At 40.3% G+C, this 27,564-nt stretch overlaps 1 protein-coding gene across 25 annotated transcripts in view; it reads left to right on the top strand.

The window, feature by feature from the left end:
* Positions 1-27,564, top strand: part of LOC123760896 (CUGBP Elav-like family member 4) — a 1,099,894-nt gene that overhangs the window by 846,755 nt on the left and 225,575 nt on the right. For 24 of the 25 annotated variants that reach the window (XR_011229373.1, XM_069329176.1, XM_069329220.1 and 21 more), the window contains 2 exons: positions 12,297-12,455; positions 18,730-18,880. Coding sequence is in view for 24 of the 25 variants with exons in the window: in XM_069329176.1 (XP_069185277.1) it covers positions 12,297-12,455; positions 18,730-18,880 (310 nt within the window). In the remaining variant the exon portion in view is untranslated. The remainder of the gene's footprint in view (positions 1-12,296; positions 12,456-18,729; positions 18,881-27,564) is intronic. The other variant, XM_069329164.1, reaches the window with a different exon arrangement.

The following is a 27,564-nucleotide window of genomic DNA, read 5'->3' as shown; positions in this document are numbered from 1 at the left end:
GTGACGTCACGAATCAGATCTAACTTTTAAAGCGGAGTGACCGGCGGTCATAGGTCATCAGGGGTTGACAGGTCTACTATTTCTACTATTTCTACAAGTTTTAATAACCATTTTTGTGATCGGGAACAGCTCTGCCGTTAGATGTTTGTAATTTAATTCAGTAAAATAATTCAACCAGTCTGGATCAATTCAGTATAAACAGAGGATAATTGTTATAACTTAACCTTGCTAAAGTAACTGGGTAAGCGATGCGGAACAATACAATACTCTGTCTGGGGTAGTCCAGACAAGGAAAAAATCAGTGTGAATACGGGAGCAGCTGGGAGAGGTCAAACATCTTACCTCTCCCCAAGACCACCCAACACCTAGAGCTGTGGTCGCCCAAGGTATAGTTGCTATTGTTAATTATAGGGATAGTCTTCTCATTTGCCACTCAGGTCAAGTAGGGAGTGTTAAAGTGATAGGGAGTGAACACATTTAGATTTTGTTTTAGTTTTCTTTTAATAAATTAAATTTGTTATTAATTTGCATTTTATTGTTTCCATGTGTTTTATGTGTATACTTGTCCTGGTCACGTGGTCCACACGAGGCAGAGTTGCATTGGGCGCCGATTCTAACATCGAATCGGAATTATCATTACCGTGTAATTTATTCCACACTCAAGGTCATCGTTTATAGTGGGGATCAAGCCCCTAGGTTGATTAATTAGCGTGATCGATCCAGACCTCGATCATTGCTCTTGTATTACTGGTCTGGTGGTGGCAGCAGAGGTGACTCTAGGGTTTTGTTCAGAGCTTAGGTCACGTCATACTGGGTGTAGAATCCTAAGTCGGTCAATCGTCTTAGGACCACGTGGCGTGGAGTTGGCTTTGGTAAAAGTTTTGGAGTCCCTTGGTAGAGAATAATAAGTAAGAATACGGGTAGAGGGAGTAGAAAGAAGGAAGTAAAGAGAGAGGAACCCTAACCCGTGTTACACCTTCAAGGGTACGCCGGGGCGCATCCAATTTCTCGATCGTCGTCGCCCCATCATCAACAACATAAGCTCGGTATTCTATATTCATGCAAAGCCATTAACACGCATAGCGTTTCGGGCCGGTCCTTAATCTAATATGTCTTAATTCTAAGATGAAAGGGTACATTGTGGCAAAGTTTTTATATCACCAGATAATTTAACATAAGTTGACAGAGGTTATTACACAGGTAAGGATATGTCTTAAGTACTAATATTGGAGAAGTGGGCAGTACAAGATACAGTGTGTGAGTTTGAAGCTCAAGGTAGGAAACTATGAGGATGAAATTAGGTACTTTATTTTATTTTTGAATAGGGCATGGGTTAGACAATTTTTTAATTTCATCGGGGAGTGAGTTTCAAAGTTAGTTTAGTTCATTTATTATGCACCCCATACCCATCTTGTGGGGCGGTAGTGGAAAGGGTTATAGAGGCACATAATGGGCTCAGGGACTGAACCCCACAATTCATTTAGCTAAGCAAGTTACAATCTTGATGAGCTAGTTACAAAATTCAGTATAAGTCGTCACATCGTCAATGGGTTCGAGATCGATTACAAGTACAGTTTCTAAATTAAGCAACTGACATATGTGGAGAGCTAGTGTCACAATTGATACGTTTGTCCTGCACACAGCCCCCCATCCAGTGGGTAGCGGTAAATAGGTTACAATCACTCTTAGTTACTACCTACAGTTAGCAAACTGAGGATATTTGGCTAAAATTTCTGGTAGCAGATCATTTTGAATGAAATATTTACACATCGTTGGAACGTTCGTTATAGAATTGTCTCTGAATTCACGTATCTTTTATAATAATAATAATAATAATAATAATTTTTATTTAGGTAAGGTACATACATAAAGAGATTTTACAAAGTTTGTTGGCTTTATAGATAGAGCTAGTACATACAATGCCTAAAGCCACTATTACGCAAAGCGTTTCGGGCAGGAAAAACATTAATGACTAAAGCTTAAAACTAATGGGTAAAAAGAATAAAATGTGTTGAGAACAAATAAAAATAGAGGTAAAAGAGGGGGAACATTGTTGAAAAAGCAGCACAAATACAATTACAAATTATTACAGAAAATTACAATCAAACAGCGTTGATTTGAAAAAAAAAAAAAAAACATACATGGGTTGACAACAGAGGGGTAATGTAGGTTACAGGGAATTTATTAGGTATAGCTTCGTTTTTAACTTAAACTGGTTGAGAGAGGTACTGTCTTTAACATGGTTGGGAAGGTCATTCCACATTCTGGGCCCCTTGATTTGTAGAGCATTTCTGGTTTGATTAAGTCGTACTCTAGGAATATCAAAACTGTATTTATTTCTGGTGTGGTGCTCATGGGTTCTGTTACAACCTTCTATGAAGCTTTTGAGATCAGGATTGGCATTATAGTTTAGCGTTTTATATATGTATAATACACATGAGAGAATGTGAAGTGACTTAATGTCTAACATATTCAGAGATTTGAGTAGGGGTACCGAGTGATGTCTGGGGCCAGAATTGGATATTGTCCTAATAGCAGCTTTGTGTTGAGCAATTAGAGGACGTAAGTAATTTTGGGTAGTAGAGCCCCAAGCACAAATACCATAGTTGAGATATGGATAGATAAGGGAGTAATAGAGTCACCAGGGCAGGGCGTGGTACATAATATCTGATCTTAGAAAGAATGCCCACAGTTTTTGAAACTTTTTTTGATATGTTTAGAATGTGTCCCTGGAAATTCAGCTTGTGGTCAATGAGAATGCCAAGGAATTTGCCATCTAATTTGTTACAAATTTGGGTATTGTTTATTTTGAGATTTATTTGATTAGAGGATTTATTGCCAAACAGAATGTAGAAAGTTTTGTCAATGTTAAGGGTGAGTTTGTTGGCAGTTAGCTACAGATGGACTTTATTTAGCTCAGTATTTACTGTGGCATTTAGAGCAAGGGGATCAGGACTAGAGTAAATGAAGGTTGTGTCATCAGCAAATAGAATTGGTTTGAGGTGTTGTGAGGCATTTGGAAGGTCATTAATGTAGATGAGAAAGAGGAGAGGGCCAAGTATGCTGCCCTGGGGAACACCAATGTTGATGGGTAGGGTAGGAGAAATTGTATTATTCACAGAAACACATTGGAGCCTGTCAGTAAGGTAGGATTTGAGGTATTGTAGGGAGTGTCCTCTGACTCCATAATGATGTAATTTAAGAAGAAGGTTTTGGTGGTTGACAGTATCGAAAGCTTTACGCAGGTCCACAAATAACCCAACAGGGAACTCATTTTTATCAAGAGCTGTATGAATCGAGTTAAGCATACTAATAAGTGCATCGTTAGTGTTTTTTTTGGGTCTGAAGACATATTGGCAAGGGCTAAGTATATTGAGTTTGGCTAGATATGAGTAAAGCTGCTTATAGATTAGTTTTTCAAAAATTTTTGACAAGTTTGGCAGGATTGATATAGGTCTGTAGTTGTTAACATCTGTGAGATCACCACATTTGTGGACAGGCGTTACTCTCGCTTTTTTTAGAATATCTGGGTACTGCTGCTCTCAGATTGCTCATTGACAATCCAAGGTTACACCCGTCTCCTTTAAAGGCAGATTCTTTGGCTAACTTATCAGCTCTATCATGCATTCAAAGGCCAACATGAGATGGAGACCACATGAAATGGACTCTGTTACCATCTTTAATAATTTTGTTGTATTTGTGTCTAGCTTCGGACACGAGCATGTTACAGTTATGTCTTAAAGAGGTGAGAGCAATTAAGGATGATAAGGAGTTACTTACAATTAATGTATCAAGTTTGGAGACTTGTACACATTTCAGTGCAAGGAGCAAGGTAAATAGTTCGGTCTGAAGGGTAGAGGCCCAGTTGTTTATACGGACTCCCCACTCAAAGTACAAGCCATCACCCATTGTCAGGACAACTGCACTTCCAGCTGTACCCGTGGAGCGGTGTAGGGAACCATCAGTGTATATGATTTGAGACAGAATGCTCTGTGGACAGAGCATCAATATGGCGTTGAGCTTTGCCTCAAGACGAAGCTTGGGCTGATCTCTAATTTGCTTCTTGGGTGGAAAGGGAGGGATTAAAATTGGAAAGGGTGTAATCTCCCACGGTCCAGGAAAGTGCCGTTGTTGTTTCTCTTGGTACAAATTATAAACCAGATATATTTTGAGTTGAGCTCCAGTTTTAGTTATCAATTTGGAACAATGCTGACCTTCAATAAAGAAATTCTGGAGGGCTAGGATTAGGATGGGTTAGCCTAAACATTTTTATACCAATTTGACAGTTAATTTCAGTAACACGATCAACAATGCTCGGAATATTAAGTTCCTTTTTCATGTTAAGTATCTTTGTGGTACGAGGGCACCCAAGGATTATCCTCAAGGCTTCGTTCTGCAATTTTGAGTTCCAAAGACGGGGCTCTTTTATTTGCATGGAGAGTTTGCACAAATTTAGTCTGACTCTGGGGATATCAAAGAGATTTATTTCTGGTGTGTTGCTTGTTAAAGATTGATGTGTCTGCTATAGGGGATCTAGTATTATATTGGTGTAGGGCCAGCAGTTAGCATTCAGATGTATAAAGTATTGGAGATCTTAAAGGCCCGGCCCCTCAATGAAAATATATGAATAATACTTATAGTGGCTTACTGAAATTGTCAGCCTAGAGGTAGATCATAGATCTCCTACACAGGAAGAATGGATACTCCTTTAAACTAACTTATTTATTAACCCCTTAACAACTCCCCATATACATTCACACCAATAACAATAATTACTTTACCACACTATCTTACGTTAAAAGCCTTGGTCCACATAAGCAGGATACAAGGTTTTACAATGAGCACAAGCTAGGGTAAAGTCTACTAGGCAAGGGACACTAGCAAGGACTCTAGGTAGCTTACTGGTACTACTGGAGCCCACGTGGTTCCACTGGGACCCCCTTAGAGTAACTTAGCAATATAAACACTAGTGTTCACCTAATAATTACTACACAGTACTACTTTACACATAGAACATGCTTATGCCAGAAAATGTTAACACAACTCAGTACTTATCTTGGTAAACTAGACACAGAAATAGGTAAGGGAGAGAAGCAGGAGGAAGGGGAGAGGTTCTTTTCACCACGACGCCAGCCAAGAGAAGGAAGACCGTCTCCAGTTTCAGCTTCCTCAGCTGACTCGCTGTCGGCCGACTACTCAGCTAATCGTACAGCAGCCCTATATCCAAGTTTACTCAGATCTATTTATTTATTTATGCATATACAAGAATGTACATAAGGAATGTGAGGATACAAATATGGTAATTACAGTCTTGTAAAGCCACTAGCACGCGCAGCGTTTCGGGCAGGTCCTTAATCTAAGAAAATTTTAAGGAGGTAAATACTTGCAAAATTTATAGACAAAAAAATGATAAGTTACATGAAATGAAAAAAAGAAGATGAGAGAAAATTGTAGGTACAGTATATTAAAGCACATAGGTAGCTAAGATTGATTGCAATGACAGCTTGAATGGTAGTTGACAAAAATTGGTAGGCACAATACAGCAGAAACAATATAAGATTGATTGCAATGACAGCTTGAATGGTAGTTGACAAAAATTGGTAGTCACAATACAGCATATGGCTAGCACATAAAAGAAGACAGCAATGAACACAATGATAAGGTTGTTTGATATTACATAAAAATTAGGAGATTGGGTAACACTAGGTACAGAGCAAATTTAAAGCTCAGTGTAGGAAACTAAGAAGATGAAGTTAGGTACTTTTTGGTTTTGCTTTTAAATAAGGCAAAAGTTTTACAGTTTTTCAATTCACTAGGGAGTGAGTTCCATAGACTAGGTCCCTTAATTTGCATAGTGTTTACACAGATTAAGTTTGACCCTGGGATATCAAAAAGATATTTATTTCTGGTGTGGTGATAATGGGTCCTATTACATCTGTCCAGGGAGAGTTTCAGAGCATGGTTTGCATTTAAGAACAGGATTTTGTAAATGTAGTTGACACAAGAGAATGTGTGGAGGGAGTTAATATTTAGCAAGTTTAGGGATTTAAACAAAGGAGCTGAGTGTTGTCTGAAAGCAGAGTTAGTTATTATTCTGATAGCAGATTTACTACTTTACTAATTTATCTAATTTTAATAAATAAATTTTTAATTTATTTATCTACTTTACTAATACTTTCTAATCATTTGTAAACATAGTTGGTACCTATTTTATTATTTAATAATCAACCACAAGCTCAGTCTTTAAATGCTCTGTGAGAACCAAGATTCGTCTTTCGTCTGGCAAGGAAGATACGAACAAACACACATCTACAAGCGTCCCACATAATATAAAGTAGTTTATTTAGCTCAATTTGACCTCTGGTTTCCAATTGAGGAACCCAGGGTCGTAACAGTGTTGCTCATGGGTTCTATTACACCTATCAAGGAAAAGTTTCAGATCAAGATTAGCATTTAGGAACAATGTTTTGTACATGCAGATAGCACATGAGACTGTGTAGAGTGTATGTTTAGCATGTTAAGGGACTTAGAGGGGCTGTGTGTTGTCTGAAGACAGAATTTGTTATAGTTCTGACAGCAGATATTTACTGAGTGATGATAAGCTTGAGGTAATTTGCAGTGGTTGAACCCCCATACACAGATACCGTATGTAAGATAGGGATAGATTAGTGTGTAATATAATAGGAGGAGAGCAGAGGGGGGGGGGGTGGACATATCTGATATTAGAAAATATACCGACCGTTTTTGAGAGTGTTTTTCGCTGTGTGTTGTATGTGGGTGCTGAAGTTCAGTCTCTTGTCAATGTATAGGCCAAGGAACCTCCCCCCATTGTTTTTTTTTGGTAACGTTAACATTGTCTATCTGAAGTTGAATCTGATTTGATGATTTACTACCTAATACTATGTAAAAGCTCTTTTCTATGTTTAGTGTAAGTTTGTTGGTTGACATCCACGAGTGGACTTTTAATTTCACTGTTGACTATTATTTAGTGTGTGGGGGTTGGGGTCAGAATAGACGAAGGTAGTGTCGTCAGCAGATAGTATAGGTTTAAGAATGTTAGAGACATTTGGCAAGTCATTGATGTATATTAGAAATAGGAGAGGTCCCAAGATGCTGCCCAGTGGCACCTCTACTATCAATGGTAGAGTGGGGGTGGTTATGCTATTGATGACTACATATTGGTGTCTGTCACTGAGGTAGGAACGAATATACAACAATACAATACAACAATACAATTTTATTTAGGTAAGGTACATACATACAATAAATATTTACAAGGATTGTTTGACTTATAGGTATAGCTAGTACATACAATGCCTAAAGCCACTATTACGCAAAGCGTTTCGGGCATGATAAACTTAAATGACAAGCTTAATACTAATTGAGCATAATGAGTAGAATGAAAACAAGAAATGAAAACATAGATGAAAAAGCAGCACAAATACAATTATGTCGACAAACAGCGCTCTTTAAAGAAAAAAACAGACATTGGTTGACAATAGAAGGGTAAGGTAGGTTACAGGGAATTTATTAGGTATAGCTTCGCTTTTAACTTAAACTGGTTGGGAGAGGTACAGTCTTTAACATGGTTGGGAAGGTCATTCCACATTCTGGGCCCCTTGATTTGTAGAGCATTTCTAGTTTGATTTAGTCGTACTCTAGGAATATCAAAACTGTATTTATTTCTGGTGTGATGCTCATGGGTTCTGATACAACCTTCTATGAAGCTTTTGAGATCAGGATTGGCATTATAGTTTAGCGTTTTATATATGTATAATACACATGAGAGAATGTGCAGTGACTTAATGTCTAACATATTCAGAGATTTAAGTAGGGGTACCGAGTGATGTCTGGGGCCAGAATTGGATATTGTCCTAATAGCAGCTTTGTGTTGAGTAATTAGAGGACGTAAGTGATTTTGGGTAGTAGAGCCCCAAGCACAAATACCATAGTTGAGATATGGATAGATAAGGGAGTAATAGAGAGTCACCAGGGCAGGGCGTGGTACATAATATCTGATCTTAGAAAGAATGCCCACAGTTTTTGAAACTTTTTTTGATATGTTTAGAATGTGTCCCTGGAAATTCAGCTTGTGGTCAATGAGAATGCCAAGGAATTTGCCATCTAATTTGTTACAAATTTGGGTATTGTTTATTTTGAGATTTATTTGATTAGAGGATTTATTGCCAAACAGAATATAAAAGGTTTTGTCAATGTTAAGGGTGAGTTTGTTGGCAGTTAGCCACAGATGGACTTTATTTAGCTCAGTATTTACTGTGGCATTTAGAGCAAGGGGATCAGGACTGGAGTAAATGAAGGTTGTGTCGTCAGCAAATAGAATTGGTTTGAGGTGTTGGGAGGCATTTGGAAGGTCATTAATGTAGATGAGAAAGAGGAGAGGGCCAAGTATGCTGCCCTGGGGAACACCAATGTTGATGGGTAGGGTGGGAGAAATTGTGTTATTCACAGAAACATATTGGAGCCTGTCAGTAAGGTAGGATTTGAGGTATTGTAGGGAGTGTCCTCTGACTCCATAATGATGTAATTTAAGAAGAAGGTTTTGGTGGTTGACAGTGTCAAAAGCTTTACGCAGGTCCACAAACAACCCAACCAAACCCAATATAGGTTTATTCCAGAGCAACGTCTCGAATACTGTACCATAGTTCTTTGCTGGAGGTGCTGGATAAGCACCTCCAAAGGATACCTGATCAACCAGGCTGTGACTCATACGTCAAGCTGCGAGCAGCCGCGTCCAACAGCCTGGTTGATCAGTCCGGCAACCAGGAGGCCTGGTCGACGACCGGGCCGCGGGGACGCTAAGCCCCGGAAGCACCTCAAGGTAACCTCAAGGTAAGGTAGTGGTGAAGTTTAAGTAAGCGGTAGTTATGGTTTACAGTATCCAAGACATTTCTCAGGTCAATGAAGAGGCCTATAGGAACTTATTTTTATCAAGGGCTGTGTAGATTATATCAAGCAGACTAATAAATGATGGCATCATTGGTACTCTTTTTTGGGAGCGGAAGCCAAACTGGCAGGGACTTAATAAGTTGAGTTTTACAAAGTAGGATTAAAGCTGTTTGTAAATAATTGTTTCAAATATTTTTGAAAGTATAGGGAGAGCTTAGTGCGGGGCCTGGAGCAGAGAGCTTAGTGCGGGGCCTGGAGCAGAGAGCTTAGTGCGGGGCCTGGAGCAGAGAGCTTAGTGCGGGGCCTGGAGCAGAGAGCTTAGTGCGGGGCCTGGAGCAGAGAGCTTAGTGCGGGGCCTGGAGCAGAGAGCTTAGTGCGGGGCCTGGAGCAGAGAGCTTAGTGCGGGGCCTGGAGCAGAGAGCTTAGTGCGGGGCCTGGAGCAGAGAGCTTAGTGCGGGACCTGGAGCAGAGAGCTTAGTGCTCTGGCGAAATGGCGAATGAATTTAATAGCTTCTTTTCATCGATTGGTGCTAACCTTGCAAGTAAAATCCCACAGACTCAGATACATATCAACACATATCTCTCAGGCAGCTATCCAAACTCTCTTCTTCTCTCACCAGTCAGCCCGTCAGATGTTGTGTCCATCATACACTCACTAAAAACCAAAGCTGGGAACATCAGTGAAATCCCATCCATTGTATACAAGAGCGCCTCCCATGCCCTTGCACCACCCATAGCTCTGCTGTTCAACAAATCCCTTGTGTCATACCTTCCCTGATATCCTTAAACAAGCAAGAGTAACGCCAGTTCATAAAGGAGGTAATCCGGCAGACATAAACAATTATAGACCAATATCAAACCTACCCCATACAATCAAAAATATTTGAAAAAATTATCTACAAACAGCTCTACTCCTATCTCGTAAAATTCAACATTCTTAGCCCCTGTCAGTTTGGCTTCCGCTCCCAAAAGAGTACCAATGATGCAATTATTAGTCTCCTTGATATAATTTACTCAGCCTTTGAGAAAAATGAGTTTCCAATTGGACTCTTCATTGACCTGTGAAAGGCCTTTGATACTGTTAATCACAATTACCTCTTACGTAAACTCCATCATTATGGAATCCGAGGCCATGCACTGGACTATATCCAATCCTATCTTAGTGATAGACACCAATGTGTAGCCATCAATAATATAACCTCTCCCACTCTACCTATAACCGTTGGAGTGCCACAGGGCAGCATCTTGGGACCTCTCCTATTTCTTATATACATCAATGATCTGCCTAATGTCTAACATTCTGAAACCTATTTTGTTTGCTGATGATACTACCCTCATCTACTCTAACCCCAACCCACATACACTAAATAATGTTGTTAATAATGAACTAAAAAAAGTCCACTTATGGATGTCTACCAACAAACTAACACTTAACCTAGAAAAGACCTACTACATTTTATATGGAAGCAAATCTACAAATGCATTTCAGCTTCAGATAGACAATGTAAACATTAGCAATAAAAATGATGAAAAGTTTCTTGGCCTATTCCTAAATAAGAGACTCAACTTCAGCACTCACATACAACACATAACTAAGAAAGTCTCTAAAACAGTTGGTATACTCTCCAAAATCAGATATTATGTACCTAACTCTGCTCTCATCTCTATATTATGCACTAATCTATCCCTATCTTAATTATGGTATTTGTGCATGGGGTTCAACCACTGCAAACCACCTCAACTCCATCATCACCCAGTAAAAATCTGCTATCAGAATAATAACAAATTCTGCTTTCAGACAACACTCAGCCCCCCTTGTTTAACTCCCTAAACATGCTAAACATAATCTCACTCCACAAATTCTCTTGTGTCAACTACATTTACAAAACCCTGTTCTTAAATGCAAATCCTGCTCTGAAACTCTCCCTGGACAGATGTAATAGGACCCATTATCACCACACCAGAAATAAATATCATTTTTTATATTCTCAGAGTCAAACTTAATCTGTGTAAACACTCTATGCAAATAAAGGGACCCAGTCTACGGAACTCACTCCCTATTGAATTGAAAAGCTGTCCAACTTTTGCGTCATTCAAAAACAATACTAAAAAGTACCTAATTTCATCTTCATAGTTTTTTACCTTTTGCTTTAAAATTGCACCGTATCTATTGCTACCTAATCTCCCAATCTTTATGTACCCAACCCGAACATCTTTACCATTGTGATCATTGCTGTCTTCTTATATGTGCTGTCAATCTGCTGTATGGTGTCTATTAATCTTGTTTAAATTACCAATCAAGCTGTCAATGTAATCAATCAGAGCTTTAATATACCAATGTGCTTTAATATACTTACTAATCTCTCTCATCTCATTTTTTTTCTTGCAATGTATTTGTTATTTTATTAATTCTGCTAGAATTTACCTACTTAAAATTATCTGTTAGATTAAGGACCTGCCCGAAATGCTGCGCGCACTAGTGGCTTTACAAGATTGTAAATACTATGCTATGTATTCTCACAAACCCAATGTACCTTCTTGTATATAAATAAATAAATAAATAAGTCTGACAGGTTGCTTTAAGCAACCCTGATTCTGAAGGTAGCTTTTGAGCAATTTTGGTTCTGAAGGTGGCCTTTGGACACTCCTGGATCTAAAGGTGACCTTTAAACACCCCTGGTTCTGAAGTTGGACTGTGACTTTTGAGCATTTTAACAAAGGTACTGGGGTATGTGAAAAATTTTGGTACTGTATATAAAGTAGCTTATGAAAATTTTCAGGAAAAAATGTAATTGCCTAATATGTACAAAAAGTTACCCTGGTCAGAGACCAGGCTGCAGGGACTATGAGCCTTGGATTCACTGCTAGGTACCCCAGTTGTTGTTGTTATAGATTCAGCTACTGGGAACAAAAAGTTCCAAGTAGCATGGGCTATGGTGAGCCCGTAGTAGACTTACCTGGCACAGGAGCGGGGCTGTGCTCTGTAGGTTCCCCAGAAGGTAATTATAAGTGTATTCTATAATGCTATAATTTTCAGCTGTGTTGGCAAAATTTTTTGAAGAGGTAGAATGAATGCAGGCTCACCGAGATTATGTATTGGGAATTCACTATAATTTTGTATGGCTTTGTTCAGTTTCAACATTTATCATTTCATTCTTTCAAGACCATTCTAATGTGGTGTATGCTATACATCAAACCTGTAATCTTTATTACTACAACGTACTGTGCTACTATTCTTTTTGATAATCTGTCACCTAAATCCTGTAAGCTTATTACTTCACCTCCATGTCTCTATTTTTGTATTTAGATTCATTCTGCACTGTGCATATATTAACTTGGCATCCCAAATCTGAGTTTTGCATGTATTAACTGGTTATTCTCATTGACAGGGTGCATCTTCGAGTCTGGTGGTGAAGTTTGCTGATACGGAGAAAGAAAGGCAGCTGCGACGCATGCAACAAATGGCCGGAAACATGGGTCTCCTCAACCCTTTTGTCTTTAATCAGTTTGGCGCCTATGGGGCCTATGCTCAAGTAAATGTGTCAGAGGTTAGTGTTTGATTGATTAGATTTATTATGTTGTATATAATTTAGAGTAATAAATTATGCTTTGAGCATAATTTATTACTCCAAAGAGCCCAGTGAGACCCGCCAGTTCCAACATCTTTCAGCACCTTTTGGCAAAGCCAATGCGAAGCACAATCTCCCTGTTTGAAGATTCAATCGGAAAGCGAAATACAATCTGTCAACTTCACTGTGACCCCAGGCGACAAGTGCACAAGGCATTGTATCAATCTGGGCTGTTGAAAACAGATACCCAATGACAGTGTTGAGACCCAATAGTCAAAATCACCACCAAAAACACCAAAATGTGTTTTGGTTGTGCCCAGGCAAGGCAGGTATCTAGACATCCACTCGACACACAGGATGAACCAGGAGCCATTGGAGAGATATGAAGAAAGTACTGTACAGTAAGAGCTACCTTACATGAGCAAATACAGACCATCTGCATCATCTTTTATTCTTATGTTGGTATGCAAGATGTTTTTTTGTTGTTACTATAATGTGTTTCTGTTTTGAAGATTTTTGTTGAAGAAAGAATGATTTTATTCTTAAATATTACTATAATCATTTTAATAATTAATTTCATATAAATATTGGCCATAAAGAAGCGGTTACTGTGCAGTAAAGCCACATTTCACATTTTCAAAACTTCCTATTACTAGTTTTTATTTAGTTTCAACTTTCACATGTTGGCTATTGGAAAGTAGTTTTGTGTGCAGTAAAGCCATTGAAAATACATTTGAAAAGAGTCTGTGGCTAATTTTCCCTTTGAATTTGGCAATACAGTATATACAAATTTCCCTCATGTTGTTGCCTTTGTCAAAGGCAAATTAAAAATTTTTCAAACCAGTTCAGTTAATTGTGCGTTCTTATACTGTCGATAAAACTACACATTTTATAGTAGCCTATGTACTGTATTTTTAGAATACTTAAACAAAATTATTTCTTTGGAAATTTAACCTATTATTTTCATAGGGCTGTTAAAATTCCAACATGGAACTGGGATTCTAATTTAGATATAAAGTGCAGAATTTTTTATAATTACATATTAATTCAGTAGGTCTAAAAGCTAACAGGTTTAACAGTTTTGAATTAGACTAAAAAGGTACAGTATTTATATATATAATGTACAATAGTTCTTACATTCTTGGTAAAACCACTAGCACGTACAGCGTTTCAGGCAGGTACTAATCTGAATTTTCTCTGGAATACAATCCACTAAATCGTTTTAACAACCAGATTCACTGGTTGAATTAACATGATTAACAACCCATTCACTGCTGGGTGAACAGAGGCTATGATTAAGTATTGGCGCCCGGTCAATCCTCCCCGGCCAGGATACAAACCCAGGCCAAAGCGCTCGCGAAGTGCCAGGCGAGTGTCTTACTACTTCGCCACTGGGACTGCTTAATACAGGTAGTATTAATTTAAGTATTTTTACCTAATAACCATATGTTGCATAAAGTAAAGGTTAAACTTTAGTCGAGATTGTTATTGAACATAAAACAGTTGGATACTGTATTAATAATACAGTAATGTTTATACAATGATATATAATTAGTATTATTTTAGTTTTTACATCTCAATATACAAAAATTTGCCTAGTTCAATTTTGAACATATTGGACAAAAGCATTACAGTACTATAGATATTATCCACATTATAAAATTGTTCACAGTATAGGGTTTTGAAAATGTGAAGCGTGTGGGAAAATATATGAAGTGCTTGTAAACTAAGTGTGTACAGTATAGAGATCTATATATGATAACGTTGGTGGTCCTCGGCCACATAATAATAATAATAATAATAATAATGTTTTATTAATAAAAATACAGAGGATCAGATTCCAATGGTTAGTAGGTACAGCATTTTGATTATTTTATATTGTCACTAAGTTCAACATTTTGGGCATAACTTAAGATAATGAGTGTATCGAGTTTAATATTTTTGGAATAATATTTTACATTACTGTACAGTATTTGCAAAATAATGTATAACAGAGATTTTACAGAGCTAATATATAGGTTGCTTTGTATAGTAGTATAATTGAAGCTTTGCCCATTTGTTTCCGCCTACACCGGGGATTGAACCCGGAGCCTCAGGATTGCAAATCCCGAGGGTTGTCCACTCAGCTGTCAGGCCTCTTCATGTATGGGCTTCTGGGTCCTGTTTGACTCTATGTAGTTCTCTGTTCCCTTTGAGGAGAGTCTACTTCTGTAGAGGGAAGGGTTTTCATATTCGCCCTCCTTGTATGAGTAGGATTTGCATTCGGCTTTCCCTAGGGTTTGTTTCCATGTGCCTTTGGGTCCATCACGATCATCCATTTGGAGGTTTCCTGTCTCTTGAGTCCCTCATGTGGTGGCTCAAGAGGCATTGTTTACATACCTCCTGTATGACCCTGATTATGCCTCGTTGCTGAACTCTGCCTTTTTTGAGTTTGGATCTTCTCCTTATTCAGCCTCCTTGAGCAGTCCTCTTGAGGAGAAATGTCATACGCCTGTCCTCCCCGAGCATTCACCTCTCTCGAACATTGTTACCCCATTCACAACATCATTAAAATAATGTACTGTACTAAATTGCTCAAACCTAACCGAGAACCTCAAATAGAAAACAGGACATCACATTAATTTTGTGAACCGCTATGATTTTTAGTGGTACTGTACATCAGTTTTTGGCCTTAGGGGACTTTACAAGTCAAAATGCTATGTACTATTCGAGAGGATGGGTGGCCTTATTGGAGGTGTTATGAGGTTCTAGAGTCTTTCCTGGCTGGCAGACAATCCCTTGTCTGCCAGCCAGGTGCTTGGTATGGCTCTTGTTGGACCTGCATGCTTGAGTCATGTGAGGTGTTAACCTCACACAGGTGTTTATAGGGCCCTCCTTTTGCAGCTATTGTTTTCTGCCTGTTTGCTCCCATTCTTTCTCAGTACATGACATTTATCTTTCTCCTGTAGCTCTGTCTTTGTTACCTTGTCAGTAATTTTTGTGGCAAATGACCTTTGGCCTCCATCTGCATTTGGGTTCTGTTATGCATTTGCTGGGTATCCTGCAGCTTCCTTCTGACTGGCTCCAGGAGGACATTGAAATGCTTGGTGGGATCTGGCATGTCATGGTCTTGGCCCCTGTTGGGGCTGCGTCAACTGTGGTTCCTAAGCCGTATGCTCCAGTACCCCGGAATGTGGCGGCTATGTTCTTTGCCATTTGAATCACATGTTGACAGGTTAGTTTGGCCCAATCCTTGGATTCGGGATGGGCTCTTCTGTCCACCTTACCATTTTCTCCTCTCCTCTTTTTTTGTGGTTGTGGTGGCACAGTTCCTATTGTCAACGGCTATGGCCTGTCGACGTATGTCGGACCTCTGTTCTCAAGGCCCTAATTAAATACAAATACAAAATACAAATACAAATATTTATTCAGGTAAAGTACATTGTTTGATTAAGCTTAAGTCGTACTCTTGGAATATCAAATAAGTATTTGTTTCTGGTGTGGTGCTCATGGGATCTGTTACAACCTTCTAGGAAGCTTTTAAGGTCAGGATTGACATTACAGTTCAGCATTTTATATTTTTAAAATACACATGAGAGGATGTGCAGTGACTTAATATCTAACATATTCAGAGATTTGAGTAAGGGTACCGAGTGATGTCTGGGGCCAGAGTTAGATATTGTCCTAATAGCAGCTTTGAGTTGAGTAATTAGAGGACATAAATGATTTTGGGTAGTAGAACCCCAAGCACAAATATCATAGTTGAAATAAGGATAGATGAGAGAGTAATAGTGTCTCACCAGGGCAGGGCGAGGTACATAATATCTGATCTTAGAAAGAATGCCAACAGTTTTTGAAACTTCTTTTGATATATTTAGAATGTGTTCTTGGAAATTCAGTTTGCGGTCAATGAGAATGCCAAGAAATTTGCCATCTACTTTGTTATAAATTTGAGTATTGTTAATCCTGAGATTTATTTGATTTGAGGATTTATTGCCAAACAAAATATAGATCTTAGATATAGATAGATATAGATATAGAACAAATTCTTGTTCCTGAAGGCAGTTAGGTTGCAGTGTCACTTCATGTGGGTTGAGGTAGGCCATTTGTGGACCCAGTTGCCGGGTGACAAGCAATTCCTTCAGCCGGTCCTTCTCGGTTGGATCGGTACCATGCTCGCTCTGCTTGAAAGGTATTGGCTGCTCATGGTTCGCTCTGGCCCTTATGCGGTTTGCCCTGTTGATGGGGGGATGGGAGCACACCCTGTTTGCCTACTCCTGATATCATGATTCGTGTTTTTATTTTTTTAGTAGTTTCCTGCAGCCTGCAGGAGGGTTGATTGGTCCTTTACTTCTGGGGAATCAGGTGTTTCTGGGCAGGCATCATCTCATTGCCTCTATCAGGTCATCTTAGAGTTGGTGGCTCCCAACATGGTTGAAACAACTGTGTCGCTTCGGTGAGTTCCCTCCCATTCCTGAAATGGGACTTGTCAGACCTTCGGCTTATCGTCAAACTTTCACAGTTGAACTGGTTCATTCCCTGCCCTTCCTTACGGGTGACCATTTTCCCAGATCCACCTTGTACTAGAGGTGCACTCTTTGATGATCTCTATGGACCTCTGGGTCATATATAACCTGTAAACACGCTAATGTGTCATACTTATACTCGCATTTGGGTGAGGTGATATGGTTATATATATATATATATATATATATATACAGGTTATATATATATATATATATATATATGTGTATATGTATATGTATATATATGTATATATATATATATATATATATATATATATATATATATATATATATATATATATATATATATATATATGTCGTACCTAGTAGCCAGAACTCACTTTTCAGCCTACAATGCAAGGCCCGATTTGCCTAATAAGCCAAGTTTTCATGAATTAATATATTTTCTCTAATTTTTTCCTTATGAAATGATAAAGCAACCCATTTCATTATATAAAAGGTCAATTTTTTTTTATTGGAGTTAAAATTAACGTAGATATATGACTGAACCTAACCAACCCTACCTAACCTAACCTAACCTATCTTTATAGGTTAGGTTAGGTTAGGTAGCCGAAAAAGTTAGGTTAGGTTAGGTTAGGTAAGTTAGGTAGTCGAAAAGCAATTAATTCATGAAAACTTGGCTTATTAGGCAAATCGGGCCTTGCATAGTAGGCTCAGAAGTGAGTTCTGGCTACTAGGTACGACATATATATATATATATATATATATATATATATATGTATATATATATATATATATATGTATTTATTTATGTATTTATTTATGTATTTATTTATTTATTTATTTATTTATTTATTTAGTATATTTTGGTAGCAGTCTTTCTTGTAGACATATGCTGTTGAATATGACCAAATGGGTAAGATTAATAATTCTAACACGAATCTTCTCAATATTTCTTACGTTTCTCTTTACTGTCAAGGGTAATTGAAAAATTAACTCTCCAAAATTCATTTTTGACATTTCTATTTTTGGTCTGACGCCTAGAAGCGTTTTGTAAGGCTTCTTACATTTTCAAAGACTTAGTTTACACATAACATACATCATGCTTTTTATTTGTTTTGGGAGAGGTGATATGACAAATATTTTGGGTGAGGTGGGTATTAATTGGGTATGAAATGCATAAGAATGAAAGTAACTGCAGAAGGCCTATTGGCCTATTCTTTCTCTTGCTGCTCCTATGTTGGTTCGGGGTCTTGAAGTGGGTAGAATATAGTTATACGTTAATTGGCTGTTACGCATAACTATATTCTACCCACTTCATTTAAATATTCTACCCACTTCATTTTTAAATACATTTAAAAATATTTGTGCAAATTTGCATTGCTTTTGAATAACTTGACACTATATAAATGCTGTAACTATGATAAGAAATATAACTACATATACTCTATATATAATAGACTGAACATCTTAAAATATTTTCTGGTAGTATTTATTGTATAGTAAATAATATATATTCTGTGCAAACATTTTATAATTAATCTAGAATGTCTGTGATTTGAGGTAATTCCATGTAAGAACTGCTGTACTGTACTTGCATGTTTTTTTTGTTTCATTTATATGTCACAGCTTCATTAACGTTTTATTTGCATTTAAAACTTAAGACTTCTCATAGTTAGATATTAGTGCAGTAGCAATAAAATATTTGTAATGTTATTCTTGAAGGGAAAATAACAAAAAATGAAAAATAATAAATACAGGTAATATTTGTGTGTATTTGCCAACAGCAGCAGTTCATGCAGCAGCAGGCAGCGCTGATGGCTGCTGCCTCACAGGGAACCTACATCAATCCAATGGCAGCCCTTGCTACTCAGATGCCCCATGCTGCTGCACCCTTGGCCAATGGAATTACCAGCCCAGTCGTCCCGCCCACTTCCGGTAAGGACTGAGATGCTGAGTAGGTATCTTGTTACTCTTATTGGCTGTTGACTGGTTTTTCTTGATGTGAGATTTCATTTTATGACTGGCTCTAGGGATGGTCTTGTTAAATAGTCGTTTTAGCTTGTGTTCGGTCATCACTTCTAATGGGTTAGCTGTTTGTGTTTGGTAGTTAGTGTGCATGTTCATGGTCATCATCCCACGACTCTACATGGTTGCCAGGGGCTAAGCTCCAACCGTAATAATTAAACATATGGAAAAATATTGTTTTCTAGATTAATAACTTAGAATTTATCCCTTTCACATCTTGTATCTCGGAATATCATAAGTATATATAAATATATATATATATATATATATATATATATATATATATATATATATATATATATATATATATATGTCGTACCTAGTAGCCAGAACGCACTTCTCAGCCTACTATGCAAGGCCCGATTTGCCTAATAAGCCAAGTTTTCATGAATTAATATTTTTTCGACTACCTAACCTACCTAACCTAACCTAACCTAACTTTTTCGGCTACCTAACCTAACCTAATCTATAAAGATAGGTTAGGTTAGGTTAGGTGGGGTTGGTTAGGTTCGGTCATATATCTACGTTAATTTTAACACCAATAAAAAAAAAATTACCTCATACATAATGAAATAGGTAGCTTTATCATTTCATAAGAAAAAAATTAGAGAAAATATATTAATTCAGGAAAACTTGGCTTATTAGGCAAAGCGGGCCTTGCATAGTAGGCTGAGAAGAGCGTTCTGGCTACTAGGTACGACATATATATATATATATATATATATATATATATATATATATATATATATATATATATATATATATATATATATATATAATATATATTTATTCTTTAATTACATGACATAATGCCTGGAAACAGGATTCATTGTTAAAATAATACAAATTCCATAACCAGTGGACTGCAAACATTATAATGTTTATGATGACACTATTTGTTCTGGTCTCAAAATTGGAGCAGCTTAAATGCTTTGAGTGCAGATGAACAGCTACATTCTGAGCGAGACACTCGGTTACTTCCTTAGGGCAAAGTCTTATTGTTCACACTAACAGGGGTTATGCACAGTTAGGGTAGGTCAGCATTTCACACACCAGTACAATAGGCACATTTTCAAACATTTCTGTCTGGTCATACTGATACAAGGGAGACACTGGTGACTACTTAATCTATAAAGCCAACAAACTTTGTAAAATCTCTTTATGTATGTACCTTTACCTAAATAAAAATTATTATTATTATTATTATTATACTTACTCCAGTTCAGAATGATTGTGAAAATGCTCATTCAATTATGCTCAAAGCCTTCAAGCACTATTTGGAGTTGAGAATACCATCAAAGAGCACCCTAATGTATTGTTGATATGCCTGGCCAGTACCCCCCCCAATTTCCACCAGGTGGCAGCATACCTAAACATTAACAGTGTACTCTGACTGCTCACATCACTTTTTGTGACCGGAGAAACTTATAATGTAAAGAGAAATCATGGACAAACAGGAGGGAATGGAAACAACCATCTTGATCAGAAAGTAACATTTTATGTAGACTCAAAGGTTTAGTTCTGAGCTGTACCATTTGGCTGCTTTCTTTAGCAAGAGTACCCTAGAAAACTAAGAAAATACAACAAAACAAAAATTAAGGATTGAAGTTGCATGCATTGCAGAGTGGTTCTAGATGGAGCTACAGGGTAAGGAAGTAATCTGCTTCCCAGGAAGCCCACAACCAGGCACCCAGACCCCATCCCAAAGATTTGGTCATTAGGAACTGCCTCCCAAGGGCCACACACTGGCAGCACTAGTGGAGAATTTTAAGAAGATATCATGACCCAAACATATTCGGCAATTTACAAAATCTTTGATCTTGGATTTCAGATTAAAACATGGTGAAGAGCATTTCCAGAGAAGTGACCACTTGTAGAATTTGGCACTTGAGTGATGCCAGAAAACCTGGCTGAACTTGACCATCCTGCACAGTAACTGCAAGAGCCTGACCATAGAAAGTGACCATAGTAAAGCCTGACCATAGAATGTGACCATGTGAGCCTGACCATAGTAAAAAGAACAATGGAATGTAGGGATTCAGAAGAGGGACTCCAAGGAAGAGTGCTGGAAGAGTGCGGGCCGCTCCAAGCAACAGCCTGGTGGACCAAACTCTCACAAGTCAAGTCTGGCCCCGGGCCGGGCTTGGGGAGTAGAAGAACTCCCAGAACCCCATCAACCAGGTATATGTGGGCCTGCGGGCCGCTCCAAGCAACAGCCTGGTGGACCAAACTCTCACAAGTCAAGTCTGGCCTCGGGCCGGGCTTGGGGAGTAGAAGAACTCCCAGAACCCCATCAACCAGGTATATGTGGGCCTGCGGGCCGCTCCAAGCAACAGCCTGGTGGACCAAACTCTCACAAGTCAAGTCTGGCCTCGGGCCGGGCTTGGGGAGTAGAAGAACTCCCAGAACCCCATCAACCAGGTATATGTGGGCCTGCGGGCCGCTCCAAGCAACAGCCTGGTGGACCAAACTCTCACAAGTCAAGTCTGGCCTCGGGCCGGGCTTGGGGAGTAGAAGAACTCCCAGAACCCCATCAACCAGGTATATGTGGGCCTGCGGGCCGCTCCAAGCAACAGCCTGGTGGACCAAACTCTCACAAGTCAAGTCTGGCCCCGGGCCGGGCTTGGGGAGTAGAAGAACTCCCAGAACCCCATCAACCAGGTATATGTGGGCCTGCGGGCCGCTCCAAGCAACAGCCTGGTGGACCAAACTCTCACAAGTCAAGTCTGGCCCCGGGCCGGGCTTGGAGTAGAAGAACTCCCAGAACCCCATCAACCAGGTATATGTGGGCCTGCGGGCCGCTCCAAGCAACAGCCTGGTGGACCAAACTCTCACAAGTCAAGCCTGGCCTCGGGCCGGGCTTGGGGAGTAGAAGAACTCCCAGAACCCCATCAACCAGGTATATGTGGGCCTGCGGGCCGCTCCAAGCAACAGCCTGGTGGACCAAACTCTCACAAGTCAAGCCTGGCCTCGGGCCGGGCTTGGGGAGTAGAAGAACTCCCAGAACCCCATCAACCAGGTACCAGGTATGCCCCTGACCAAATGAGGTAAAACCAGAAGCTGGAAGTAACATAGCCATTGTTGTAGACACTTACAAAAAGTGGAACTACAAAAGTCAAGGCAAGATGCAAAATGATGCAGCTGTGCCAAAGCTACTCTACAGGAAGTAATGGTGTTGGGAATGAGCTGCTGAGTAGTGGAAAGTCAAGTAAGGAAAGATATAAGAATGTGATGCTATGATGCTGGTACCCAAAGAACAGGGCCAGGAATCGGGAATGAACCTACCAAAGGAGAGTGGTGTTTCAATGGCATGTTTTAAGAACTGATGCTGAAGAACACCTTGTCAAGTTTTAAGACAAAAGAATATGATAGGTTGAGGCCAAAGCAAAGAAGTAGAGGCAATAGTGTTTGGTATGAGCTGCATGACTTGACTAAGGGAAGCAAGACAAACTTTAATAAAGGACAACTATAAAATGACAAAAGGCCCTAAATTGGAACATTGTCATCTGATCCCCAATAGCGATAGATTAGCGCAAGAAACTTATTGTGTGAGGATCAGAAGAGAAGATGCAGGTAGCCATATAACACTAATGGCTGAACTCTTATTTGAGAAGAATATGGAAGGGAACTTTGTTGAGACATCTAAAGAGCAGGAGTGGAAGTAATGCTGTCCATAAGGCAGCAAACAAAATGACACTGTTCACAAAGACTGAGAAGCCTCAAGACTGGAGGAAACAAAAACTAGTTCCAATTGGTAATAATCGAGATGCAGAATGTGGAGTGCAAATGCACAATGATCATGGAATTGGTCATGCTGCATATCTGCATATCGGAACCTCTGGAGAACGTATAAATCCACGATGGACAACATTGATCATAAGATTTACAAAAAAGCACTAAACTCGGCTACCCAAGAAATTAGGTCAGCCAAAAGAAAGTACAAAAGGAAACTTGCCTAAAGCATAGAGTAAGATCCAAAATCATTCTATGCCTATATAAGGAAAACTAAAACAAAAGACTTGGTAGGATCCTTAAAAGATGAGACTAACCAAGGTATAATGGACGATAAAAGGGCAGCAAACACTTTAAATTAATATTTTTTATCAGTGTTCACTCTAGAAAGATTAGATGACATCTCATCACCCACTCAAATGTTTGAAGGAGGTGAAGAGAATGAATTTAGGGATATACCCATAACATGTGACATAATCAGGAAGAACATTGACAAACTAAAAGACTCAAAAGTCCTAGGTGTGGATGGAATCCAATCCCATGTTATAAAGAAACTGGCAGAAGAACTATGCCTACTTTAATATACATGTGGACTTTATATGTAATATACGTAAATAATATACAGGATGTAATATACATGGATTTTGCTAAAGTCTTTGATAATGTACCACATGAAAGACTGACAAGGAAATTACAGGTTCATGGAATAAATGGTTGAATACAGTACTAGAATGGATAAAACATTGTTGAATCTACGCATCATGAAATGACTTTATGCTCCTTTACAATATAATCGTGTGGAAATGAATTCATATTTAATATTTAGTAACATAAATGTGATAATAATCATAATAATAATAGCAATTCTCTGGCTAGTCGGAGATATGTTTTTTTTTTTTTTTTTTTGAGATATATACAAGAGTTGTTACATTCTTGTACAGCCACTAGTACGCGTAGCATTTCGGGCAAGTCCTTAATCCTATGGTCCCTGGAATACGATCCCCTGCGGCGAAGAATCGTTTTTTCATCCAAGTACACATTTTACTGTTGCGTTAAACAGAGGCTACAGTTAAGGAATTGCGCCCAGTAAATCCTCCCCGGCCAGGATACGAACCCATGACATAGCGCTCGCGGAACGCCAGGCGAGTGTCTTACCACTACACCACGGAGACTGTTGATATGTGTAGTATATTGATGCATTGTCTTGCATCAGGTGATTGCTGGTGTCATCTGCTCATATCGTGTGCCTCCTTGCTGTGTTTTGATTTTATCACCACACCCACCAGAACTGTTTATTGATTCATTATGGTGCATAAAAATATTGATAGATGTGTGTATATATAGTGTAATAAAAGCAAAAATACTATTTTATTGTTCAAAGAATATAATATATGTGTCACTATTTATGAGCACCATATATTTTTTAGCATTACAATGTTTCTCACATTTATCTATATAAATTCCTCAAATTACACACTCCTGAATAATAATATTGCTAAAAAACCAGCACTGAATGTAATGAAACGCCATTTTCTGGGTGAGTCCCGGAGGCTTCCCGGAGCTGAATGGATATGTATAACTTTCTGGCATCAGTTTATGTGCATGGAGTTCTTGCCTACCAGGGACCATGAGCCAGAACCTGGCCCCCTCAAGAGAGGCACGAGGAGCAATGGCCTATAGAAACCCCCGTGTGGTTGTGGGCATTCTATGTCTGCCATCGACCGGATCTGACATCCAGAAAGGTAGGCGCCCCAAAACAAACCGAAACTATTGCTACTAAAAGCTAAACGAGTGGACAGAACTCCCGAAACAAAAATTAGCAAACGAGCATGACGTACGTCATCATGTTGCCGCGCCAGATTTTACTTTCGTGATGGATCTGCATTCTTTTGTGTATGGCTCTTCGTGTCCTTACTGGGTTCATTTGGACGTTCTGGACTTGTCCTGGTTAGCAGACTGCCCTTCCTTATCTTTGGAGGTGTGGCATACGTTCTGTTGGCTCCACACGCTTGAGTGGCGGGAGGCTCAGATGGCATTACAGGTTTCCCTGGAGGTGCATTTTAGCATCTCAATGAGTGCTTGCTCACCCCTGCCCTACCGCGGGATGTTTGTGTGATGCAGCTTTATGTTCAGGTTCCTTCCTTGGTCACGGAGGACTTGCATACGTGAGGCCTATTGACTTCGGCCATGCGGTACTTCTCCCTCCTTGAGCTGTCTTTGGACTGGCTTGTGGTGGATGTGGAGAAGCTTGGGGCCACTTCTGGGTCTGGGGCATTGCCTTTGGCAGTGTGTGCATAGTCTGCGCTGTTGAAGCTGTTTGCGCCTCTCCTGCGGAATGCAGTTTCACAGTTTTTTGCTTCTTGGCTCGCGTGTCGGTAGGCGGTGCTCGCTTCTTTTTTGGAATCCGCTTGGGCTCTGGCTTTTAGGTTGTCTTCGCCCTTTTGTTCGTTACTGTTTGCAGAGTCTGTGGTGATGCAGTATCTGCAGGCGGCTTCGGCTAGTTGCCGTTCTATGTCAGAATTGTTGGTCCTCCAGGGGGCTTGTGAGGGGCCTTCCCGGCAGGGTCATGCCAGGACTCGGGGTTCTTTCTCTCGTGGTAGGCCAGTGGTGTGAGGTTCAGCACCGGCACAACCTTCGGTGCTGTCTGCTTCTGTTCGGCGCAGGGATCGCTCTTTCTGCCATTTGGGTGGTCGTAAGGTGCGTTGGCCCTTTCGCGGTTCGTCCCATTGACGAGGCAGTGGGGGGGAGACTCGTTCTGTTTGCTCCTGCCTGGTCCCATGATTCGTGGACCTTTCGGATCGTTTCATACAGCCTGTGATGGCGTGGGTGGTTCCTCCTTCTTTAATGGGTTTGGGGCTGGTGGGGCAGGCCTCTTCTCCTGCGCTCTGTCAAGTCGTCTTGGAGTAGGTTCGCTTAGACGTGGTCGAAACGTACTTGTTCCTCAGGTGGATCTCCTGCCTGTTTCCAGTCCTGAAACGGGACTGCGCGGACCTCTGGTTCATTCTGGACTTGTCTCCTATGAACCCGTGAGTTTATTGCCTTGTGGCCAGGTGGTTTCGTTGTTGGTCTCCCATCTGTGAGCTTTGTCTCAGCGGCAGTATGAGGTTTCCTGGCGGTCCTTCTGGTTTTTCCTATCACTGCATAGCTGTACTCTGGTCTCTGACAGGGTTGTTTTGTACTTCCTGTCATGGTTGTTCAGGACCATCATCTTATGCGTAATACTGTCGCCTCCTATCGTGCAGCGCTGGCAGAGCCTCTCCAGCTTGCGTTCAGTATTGATGTTACATCTGCTCCATTCTGCAAGTTTTCTTGTGCATTATTTCGCCTCCAGCCTGCTCATATGTTGCCTGAGCCCTCCTGGTCCTTGGACCGGGTGCTCTCTTTCCTCTCTTCTCTTCGGTTTGTGGTGGCCCCATTGGTTCAGGATTGTTATTCCAAGGCTCTTTTCCTGTTGGTATTCGCCTCTATGGGTTGGGTCAGGGGAACTTCATGCTCTCCTCCAGCGCAGGGGTTTCTGCTCTTTTGGTCCTGGTGGTAGGTTCGTTCGGTTGCAGCCGTTTCCTTCTTTTGTAGACTGAATGAGACGAATGAGACTGCTGCTTTCCGGAGAGGTCCCTGGATTGTTGATACTTGGTTGGTCAGGCCGGGGGTACATCATGTCTTGTGTTCGGGTGCGGCTCTCTGCCGTTATTTGTACGCCATGGCTCTGGCGGCCGGGGATGCGCTGTGGGTTAATCTGGTTTCCCTTCTTCCCTGTTCCCGGGCTCGGGTCTCCCAGGTCATCTGCAGGGTTATTAAGACTAGCCAGCCTGCGGTCTATTCTCGTGCCCATGACATGTGTAAGTTTGCTGCTTTGGCTGCCGTCTTTGGCAACATGTCTTGGGTTGACATTCGGGCACGGGGTTTTTGGAGGTCGAACAGGGTCCTGGTTGCTTGCTACCTTGTCAGTGTCCCTGGACCTCGTAGGGCCTGCATTGCATTGGGTCGGCTGTTCTTGCCTGTTGTCTCAGCTTCGCGTTGAGGTGTGAGGACTGACTGCCACCCGGGTAAGTTCTTGTTTTTCCTTGTCTTTGGGTAGTTAGCTCCAGGGAGCTGATGGGGCTCCCCCCAGAAAACCAGCATTGAATGTAATGAAATGCCATTTTCTGGGTAAGTCCCGGAGGCTCCCCAGCATCCTCCCTTTGGTCGGTGGTGTTTTTGCATATTTTGACATCCAGCCTAATAACTGTAGGGTGGATTGCCAGTGTGTTGGTCTGGGGCTCCCCCTTCCCCCTCCCGGGAAGGGGGAGGGATGTGCAGACAGTGGCGTGGTGACATGATGATATCATGCTCGTTTGCTAAATTTCCTTTGGGGAGTTCTGTCCACTCTTTCGGCTTTCGGTAGCAATAGTTTCTCCAGAATAGGGGTTTGTTTTGGGGCGCCTTCCTTTCTGGGTGCCAGATCCGGTCAATGGCAGACATAGAATGCTCCCAACCACACGGGGGTTTCTATAGGCCATTGCTCCTCGTGCCTCTCTTGAAGGGGCCAGGTTCTGGCTCATGCATGTAGACAAGGTAGACAAGAACTCCATGCACATTGACTGATGCCAGAAAGTTATACATATCCATTCAGCCTGTCTAGCTCCGGGAAGCCTCCGGGACTCACCCAGAAAATGGCGTTTCATTACATTCAACGATGGGTTTTTTCGTGTTATACATTCAACACCAACATTATAGTTGGTATATATATATATACAGTACAGTACTGTAATGGCATAAGCCCAGTTAAACTCAAATTTCTAAGAATGAAGACAGTCACTTAACTGAGGTGCATTGGTTTTTGCCTCCCTGCTGAGCATATGGAAGCAGTGAGGAAAAATATA

Source organism: Procambarus clarkii, chromosome 3 (genome assembly GCF_040958095.1).
Source record: "Procambarus clarkii isolate CNS0578487 chromosome 3, FALCON_Pclarkii_2.0, whole genome shotgun sequence".
Classification (NCBI taxonomy): domain Eukaryota; kingdom Metazoa; phylum Arthropoda; class Malacostraca; order Decapoda; family Cambaridae; genus Procambarus; species Procambarus clarkii.
Note: the sequence above shows the minus strand (reverse complement) of the source record. Positions and strands in the feature narration are given on the sequence as shown.